Source organism: Dermacentor silvarum, chromosome 7, assembly GCF_013339745.2.
Source record: "Dermacentor silvarum isolate Dsil-2018 chromosome 7, BIME_Dsil_1.4, whole genome shotgun sequence".
In the NCBI taxonomy this organism is placed as follows: domain Eukaryota; kingdom Metazoa; phylum Arthropoda; class Arachnida; order Ixodida; family Ixodidae; genus Dermacentor; species Dermacentor silvarum.
The window spans coordinates 131,935,068-131,944,206 of record NC_051160.1 but is presented as its reverse complement, the minus strand read 5'-3'; the positions used below and the strand labels follow the sequence as shown (position 1 = coordinate 131,944,206).

The following is a 9,139-nucleotide window of genomic DNA, read 5'->3' as shown; positions in this document are numbered from 1 at the left end:
TAACTAGCGTTAAGTGACAGGAAGAGAGCGCTGTGGATCAGAGAGCGAACGGGGATAGCCGATATTCTAGTTGGCATTAAGCGGAACAAATGGAGCTTGGCAGACCATGGAATGCGTAGGATGGATAACCGGTGGACCATTAGAGTTACAGAATAGATGCCAAGAGAAGGGAAGCTCAGTCGAGGACGGCAGATAACTTGTTGTGGTGATGAAGTTAGGTAATTTGCAGGCGCAAGTTGGAATCCGCCAGCGCAAGACTGGGGTAATTGGAGATCGTAGGGAGAGGCCTTCGTCCTGCAGGAGACTTAAATATAGACTGATGATGATTATTTTTATAACACCTCTTACGTCGACACAGTGGACAAAGTAGACTATCGGCAGTGGTAAGTGCTCGTGATCGTGATGCCATCGTAGTCGTTGCATCGTCGTCAATACAGCGCCAATGTCGTCATGGAGTCGTCGTGCATTCGTTGTCACCCCACCATCGTGAGGCTGCCGCACTCGTCCCAACATTGTCATTTTGATTTCGTCGTCCACCTGTTGTCATTCCTTCGTCGTCGTCGTGATACCATTTTCGTCATGCCGTCGTGGTTATGTCGCGTTCGACATTCAATCGAGGACAACGCTTCTTCGTCTTTCCATCGTAATAAAGCGTGGTAATTACATCTGAATATACCGCTGTTCCCACGCCATCGGGTTCGTTGGCAGACATTGTCAGACAGTCGCTATTACGCATTCGTTGTTATACCGTAGTCGTGCCATCGTGGTCGTGCCATTGTCACCTTCTAGTTTCCTCGTTAGACTCCCGATATGCCATCGCAATCACAGCATTTTTGGCACGCCACCCCCGTCATACACGGGCTTCGTGACACAGACGTCGGCACGCCATCGTCGCTATCGTCATACACACTTCGCTATCGTAATTTCCTCATATGGTCATCACACAAACGTCATCACTGTGTCGCCGTCAAACAGTGATCGCCATGACTTGTCATACCGTCGTCATGATCATACCGTGGTGATTCTTCCATCGTCCTCATTCTAACTTCGTCATCCGACTCTCGGCATGCCGTACTTTGCACACAGTCGCCCTTTGCACGCAGTCGTCGTCATACGATTATCGTCATGTTGTGGTCGTCACACTGTCGTTTCACTAACCTCGTCAATTGAGTAACGTAAAGCTACTTTCGAAATGCCGTCGTCATTATACTGCTGTCATTGACGTTATTTAGTCTACGTCATTCTCTACTAATCACGCTGCCGTCATTGATTCGTGACGATGCCGCTGTTCTGGTGCCATCCTCTCATGCATCCGTTGTCGCCAGTCTGTAATGGTTGTGCCGTTATCTTGATTCCTATTTTGTGATCCGTTTGACGTCATACCGTCGACGACACGACGTTGTTGCCATAAACTTGTCATCATCCCATTGTCTCCGTGCTGCCGTCATCGTGCTGTCCTTGTTATACGATGGCCATCACGGCATCGTCGTTATACCCTCTTCGTCTTTTCATCGTCGGCGCTGCGTCGTCGGAATAGCGTCCTCACGGCATCATGCCCACTGGTGACTTTGGTAAGCGTGTGCCGCGGCAGTGTCCACTAATGCCGGCGACAATGTACATAATATATAGCCGAAGCAAGAAAACTCTCAGAATGGGCATTACAGATAACAAATAAACCTGACTTCAGCAATATGGTGTATCACTACATTGCTTGAATGCTAATTGCTGTTACCATCGACAATGATGGCGAGATGGTTCTGCCGTAATCTTTTTTTCGTAATTCGCTCATGATTCTCTGCATTTGGAGAATTTCTTTGTTCATCCTAAATTTATAAGTCACTAACATATATATTGTTGTCATGAATTAGCTAACATCCTTACCTTTCGGCAGATACAAGATTCGAAACCGTTTTCGCTTTATCGTTTCATGTCTGGTGCATGAAGTACGGTAATCAAGAAACGGCGTATACTTAGCATGTTTCCCACAGAAATATTCCTGCTAAGCCTTATGTCATTACAGAGTAAGCCGAATTTTTTTTTAATATTCTTGAAATAAACAAATATTTTTGGTCGTGTATAACGCCGTGCGTGCGTGCGCACTTATCAAGCACGAATCCCTAAACTTAGTTAACCACAAAAGTTTACGTACAATGGCATCCCGGACAACGGTGAATTTTGGAGCAGCATGTTATGAAATCCCATAGAACCGTACATCACAATGTTGTTCGCATATACTTGTAAAGCATGAAAATGCGAATACGGTGCAGTATGTGAGGCTGTGGAGATATTCAGCTTTTTATCAGTTCGCGTGGTTCGTACATTTTTTGCTGCACTGCACACGACTGCCTTCGTCTCCAGCTGCAATTATAGTTTAAAAGCCGCCTGTTCATAGTGCAACGACTCATTTATGAACTACAATAGCTTATACGAGAAGAGTGACTCACCTCTAATTTGGGCAGGTCATTGAACACTTCTATAGAAGAAATGCGGTTGGCATGAAGTTTCACTTCTTTCAGCAATTTTGTTTTCTTGAAAAGGTTTGGCAATATCTTTATATTATTGCGCGTCAAGATCAGATATCGGAGCTTCGGTAAACCGGACAGATAATCCTCGTCGATTGTCTCTATTTCGTTGCGGCTGAGATCCAGATAGAATAGTTCTGGAAAAGTGAGCATTCCTTGAAGATGCTTGATGGGATTCTTTTGAACGGTGAGTGTTTGAAGACTCCTTGCAGCGGTCAAACCAAGAGGAACACTTTGCAGTTCATTTCCGTTCAGTCGCATAGAAAACAACCTCGTCATGTGACGTGCGGCCGCTTGCCCGATGTCGCGCAGACTACAATTAGTAATGCGTAGCGAGAAAATAACGCGCTTGGTAAACCAGGATGCCGGCAGCTCGGTGATATTGAGGTTGTTCAAGTTCAGTTTTCTCATGTAGACTCCCTGTAGCTTTTCCATGTCCGCATTAAATTCATCATCTACGAAACTGACCTTACATTCGACTCTGGCCCCGTATATCAATTGCGAACAGGAGCAGCGTGTTAGGGCTGGGCATTTCGTGTTTACTTTTTTCTTTTTACCGGCTACTGAAACATATATTGCGAATACCAATATAAACACTAAGAAGAGCTTGCGCTCATGGTAGGGATCTATTGTGGACCTCGGAGACATTTCGTAACACTTTCCGTTTAGCTCGTCCCAGACTACGTTTTGCAGAATAATGCATAAGGCTCACCGTTGGTTCTTCGCATAGTAGGTGGACATGGCCTCGGCACAGCTAACGCCAGCACAGCGCCTAACAGGGCACCAGTTGTACACACTGATTATATATCCTGCAAAATAGCATCTCTAATGGTGCCACCAGGGTACCAAAATAAACCTGCCTAGTTCTCGCTACTTGCGCCAAAATAAACCTCGTCCATCTGTTGATGTACCCTGGTCCTTTTGATGACGACCTCGTGCGATGACAGTAAGGTCTCTTGCTGAAGTCTTCAGTGTCACGGCCGTGATGCAACAACGCTTTTTACATTTTACGAAAAGCGCGGGAAAATATACCTCACCATATGAAAGTGAGCTCTTCGATGGCTTCAGAAGCAAGTAAACAAGGCACGTCGCTCATTTCAATGTTCCGAGCTCCCAATAAGATGTTACAAGTGAAATCTGTGACGATGACGCTTTTAGGTTTTCCTTTTTGGACGGATGCTCGTCTCTGACGCTATAGAAGATATAGCAGTCGCGTGCCGGAAAAAAGCCCTCAACGCTTGTGCGCTTTACATTGAGGCAACCGCCAAACGGCAACACTCATATCAGCGCAAACATCCTTTGGATGTCTTGGAAGTGGTGGCCGGATTCTGCTGCATCGTCCTACTTGATAAGCTATCCAGAGTCAACCTTGGCTCCAAGCTTGAAGTACTGAACATATGCGAAACCCGGCCTTCCTACCGGTTTTAGGCATTCGAAGTGTCCGTGCAGAGGTTTATTAAATGACTGACGTGGTTTATCACCAGACATAGATGTGCACAATACAGCAAGGCATAACTTCTGCAGAAGTGTGTTATTTGAGCAAGCATTCAATTCAATTTATAATGCAGACATAGAATATACAGTTCTCAAAACTGGTTCAACCCATAAGCAAAGGCTAGTTGCAGGTCCAATGAAAGAGTAGCAATAAGAAAAATTGTGGCGCTAACAGGGGCAGACGATGAACGATAGTCCAGTGGGGATCGTAGTTGACGTCGCCGAGCTGGCGTAGGATCTTGTAAGGCCCGGTGTAGCGCGGGAGAAGTTTCTCGGAAAATTTGATGCGGCGGCTTGGTGTCCATAGAACTAGGCACCCTGGGGATAAATGAACGTCCCGGTGGCGCCTGTCGTACCTCGTTTTCTGTGCAATCTGTGAGGCAGTGAGCCGTGAGCGGGCAATCTGACGAGCTGTGTGAGATCGGGGGAAGATGTCGCGAGCATACTCAGTTGGAATGTTGGTCGCGGGTGGAAGAAGTGTGTCGAAGGGTAAAGTTGGGTGGCGGCCGAACAGCAGATAAAATGGCGAAAAGCCGGCGGTCTCGTAGCGGGACGAATTATAGACAAACGTTATGTTTGCCTCTAATTATATATATTATAATGAGTCGTCCCAGTCCCTTTGGTCCGGAGAAACGTACATGGATAGCATGTCCATCAACGTCCGGTTGAGCCGCTCAGTTAATCCATTGGTCTGCGGGTGATTTGCGGTGGTTAGTTTGTGCACGGCAGAACAGGAACGAAGATATTCGACAACGCGGGACAAAAATGTGCGGCCGCGATCAGTGAGCAGCTGCCTCGGGGCGCCGTGATGTAGTATGACGTCATACAGAAGGAAATCCGCAACATCCGTAGCGCAGCTTGTCGCCAATGCTCGCGTGATGGCGTAACGCGTCGTGTAGTCAGTCGCGACAGCAACCCACTTGTTGCCGGTTTTAGACGTAGGAAAAGGGCCTAGGAGATCGATGCCGACACGAAAGATTGGTTCGGAAGGGACATCAATGGGGCGTAAGCGTCCAGCGGGTAATACAGCAGCTCGTTTGCGGCACTGACAGAGTGTACAGGCAGCAACGTAGTGGCGCACAGAGCGGTATAGGCCCGGCCAGTAAAAACGGCGTCGTACGCGGTCGTAGATACGGGAGACAACGAGATGACCGGTGGTGGGCGCGTCTTGTAGCTGCGCAAGAACTCTGCCGGAAGATGTGGAGGTAGAACAAGCAAAAGCTCCGGGCCTTCAGGGCGAAAATTGCGGTGGTACAGAACGCCGTCGCAGATGACGAATGCGCTGATAGCGCGTTCGGGATGCACAGAAGCTACCCGTTCGATGAGATGTAGAGAGTCATCACGGCATTGTTCATTGCGAATGTCATGCAAGTCTGAAATGGCTAGGACGCAAGCATCCATGTCGTGGGCATCATGGTCTGGACTGTCGACAAGGTGACGGGAGAGGCAGTCGACGTCCTTGTGTAAACGGCCAGATTTGTACAGAACAGTAAAAGTGTATTCTAGTAGCCACAGCGCCCACCGACCCAGTCGTCCAGTCGTGTTTTCAGCGATGAGAGCCAGCAGAGGGCATGGTGATCAGTGATAACGAAAAATGGGTGGCCTGTAAAGGCGTTTATTGCACGCAAGCTTTAGGGCTGACCATTCGATCAGATCAGGGAACCGCGAGCGCGAGCGGCGTAGTCCGAGCGATGCGTTGGAGAGGCTGACCCACTAGACAATGCAACGGCCAGCCAAGGCAGCAACACTGTGCGAACAAGGAGAGCAACGCTGTGGCAAGCGCGGCTATATATGCGTTCCCATGTCTTCAATAAACGCTTCTTCTTGTGGTGGCCACTGTGTGCATTACGCTCGATACATGGGGTCAGAAGTGGGATCCGAACCCACGCCCACATTCGTGGACCAGAACTTGAGTCTGGTCCACGAATGTGGGCGTGGGTTCGGATCCCACTTCTGACACCATGTATCGAGTGTAATGCATACAGTGGTCACCACAAGAAGTTCCGGGCCTTCAGGGCGAAAATTGCGTTGGTACAGAACGCCGTCGCGGAGGACGAATGCGCTGATAGCGGGTTCAGGATGCACAGAAGCAACCCGTTTGATGAGATGTAGAGAGTCATCACGGCATTCTTCATATAACCCTATCCCATCTGCAGGCAGCAACTGCCAGTGATGCAATGGCGCAAGACATCATCTCCAGGCTGCAGTCATCAATGCCTATAGAAGGTGAGCTAAAGTCCTTCACACAAGAACTTTCTGTAGTCAACGGAGTACTCCTCAAGGGAACCAAAGTAGTCGTGCCGGCAAGCATGCGAACAGAGATGCTGCGACGAGTGCACCAAGGGCATCTCGGCTTAGGAAAATGCAAATCGAGGGCTCGCAAGTTGATGTATTGGCCAGGAATGTCAACAGATATTGCCCAGTTCATTGACAGGTGTGACGTTTGCAAGAAGTTTGCTTATCGACAGCCTGACGAGCCCCTGTGCCAGCGCACCGTGCCAGACATGCCATCGGCCAGAGTTGGTACAGATCTTTTTCAACACGCCGGAAAGCATTTTTTGGTTGTCTATGACGCCTACTCTAATTTTCCAGAAGTCGAGCACCTGAAGGAGACCTCTGCAACAACTGTCATTCATAAACTACGTCAGATCTTTGCAAGGTATAGAATACCACTAGAAGTTTGCAGTGATGGCGGCCCGCAGTTTGCGTCAAAAGAGTTTAAAGATTTTGCGGCTCGTTATGACTTTGTGCATACGATTTCAAGTCCACGTTTTCCCAGGTCCAATGGGCTCGCTGAGAAGGCCGTACAAGTGGTCAAGCGGCTTCTGGGCAAGACTGAGACCAAGAGAGAGGACTTCTATTTGGGCCTTCTCAACTACAGGGTGTGTCCTCTCGAAGATGGCCGTTCACCATCGGAACTGCTAATGGGACGAAGTCTAAGAACGCTACTTCCAAATTATTTAGCTTCATCCTCAGGTCTCGTTCAAAAACATGTTCAGGCAAGGACCGCAGGAAGACCACTAGCTCCGCTGCAGAAGGGAGACGTCGTCCGAATCCTCCGAAATGGTAGATGGGATATCAAAGCGCAAGTCCAAGATCTCGTGGCCCCGAGATCGTACACCGTTCTGACTGAGGATGGCCAGATTTTCCGTCGAAATAGACAGCACCTTCGCAAAACACCAGAAGCGTTCTATAGAACCATCCATTACCAGGCGGACGACTGCGACGACGCCCCTGATTCATCTCCGAGCGCTGTCACACAGCAGAGGCAACAACCTCCGCAGGCCACACAGGGCCGACCACCAGCAGGCACGCCAGGCGTGCCCAACATTGCAGATTCACTGCGACGATCTACCAGACCGCGAAGACCCCCAGACCGCCTGGCCTACACGCACGGGTTCCAGCAGACTGAAACAGCCTAGGAGTGTCGACTCCTGGGCATCGATGTTGAGTGCTTTCAGTGCTTTCAGCGCTTTCAGCGCTATCTGTGTTTTCAGTGTTTTCATTCTTCAAAGAAAGAAGGATGCAACGGCCAGCCAAGGCAGCAACACTGTGCGAACAAGGACAGCAGCTCTGTGGCAAGCGCGGCTATATATGCGTTCCCGTGGCATCAATAAACGGCTTCTTCTTGTGGTGACCACTGTGTGCATTACGCTCGATACAGACAATGCTGGTAAGGATTCCCCACTGCATCACTACAATTATCCCGGGGACGAAAAAGGGAGCCGTCCGGCGACCTAACAGTTCGTCACTATAAGGGGATCATAATACGGCTTGAGGCGCTCGACGTTGACAATGTCGCGTCCGCGACGGCACATGTCCGAAGATGGTTCAACGGGCTCAGTCACGTAGTTGACGGGTGATGCACGCTCGACGATGCGGTAGGGACCTTCATACTAAGGCATTAACTTAGAAGACAGACCAGGTGCAGCGGAAGGAACTGAGAGCCACACAAGCGCTCCAGGAAGAAAGGTGCGCGCAAAGGTGGTGTCCCCGCGAGTGTTCTTCTGGCGCTCTTGGTCATTGGAGGTAAAAGCCCGGGCCAGGTCGCGGCACTCTTCGGCATGTCTCACCGTATCAGAAATGGGCGCACATTCAGATGCGTCGGGCCGTTATGATAGCATTATGTCAATGATGTGCGATGGGTGCCGGCCGTACAATAAGAAATATGGCGAAAAACCAGTAGTGCTCTGCGTAGCGGTATTGTACGCGTAGGTGACGAAGGGCAGAATGGCGTCCCAGTTTGTGTGGTCGGAGGAGACGTACATTGAGAGCATGTCGCCGAGCGTACGGTTGAACCGTTCCGTGAGTCCATTGGTTTGAGGATGGTACGCCGTTGTTGTGCGATGAACAACGTGGCACTCTTTGAGAATAGCTTCAACTACTTCGGAGAGGAAGACACGTCCGCGGTCACTGAGCAGCTCCTGGGGTGGCCCATGACGTAGCATGAATCGACGAAGCAGGAAGGAGGCAACGTCGCGCGCTGTAGCTGCCGGAAGCGCCGCAGTTTCAGCGTATCGCGTAAGGTTGTCAACCGCCACAATGGCCCAGCGGTTTCCAGCCGATGTCATAGGAAGGAGCCCGTACAAATCTATACCGACGCACTTAAAGGGCCGGGTGGGGCAAGGTAAAGGTTGCAGCCCAGCTGGCGAGAGGCGGGGTGAAGATTTCCGGCGCTGGCAATCGGGACAAGAGCGTACGAACTTTCGAACGTAGCTGTACATCCATCGCCAGCAGTACCGCTGTTGAAGGCGCTGGTAAGTCTTGGAAACGCCAGAGTGGGCACTCTGGGGATCGGCGTGCAAAGCTGCGCATATTTCGGAATGCAGGCTGCGAGGCACTACTAACAACCACTGGTGGCCGTCGGAGCTGTAATTGCGCCGGTGAAGCAGGTCGTCGCGAATGGCGAAATGGTGAGCTTGACGGTGCAACGCGCGGGTTGTTGACCTGGTCGACGGATCAGAGAGCCAGCCTATCAGCGACGCAATCCAGGGGTCCTTGCGCTGCTCGGAAACGATGATGCGAAGGTCGATGGAAGACACAGTCAACCGAGATATATTGTTGTCCGCCAAGGAAGAGCCCGAGAGGGCATCGGCGTCCGAGTGGTGTCGTCCGCTGCGGTA

General features: G+C 50.2%; 1 protein-coding gene across 1 annotated transcript in view; it reads right to left on the bottom strand.

The window, feature by feature from the left end:
• Window positions 1-3,727, bottom strand: part of LOC119459185 (protein toll) — a 24,094-nt gene extending 20,367 nt beyond the window's left edge. The window contains exon 1 of the mRNA XM_049671621.1: window positions 2,445-3,727. Coding sequence (XP_049527578.1) covers window positions 2,445-3,170 — 726 coding nt within the window. The 5' untranslated portion in view covers window positions 3,171-3,727. The remainder of the gene's footprint in view (window positions 1-2,444) is intronic.
• Window positions 3,728-9,139: the final 5,412 nt, after the last annotated feature.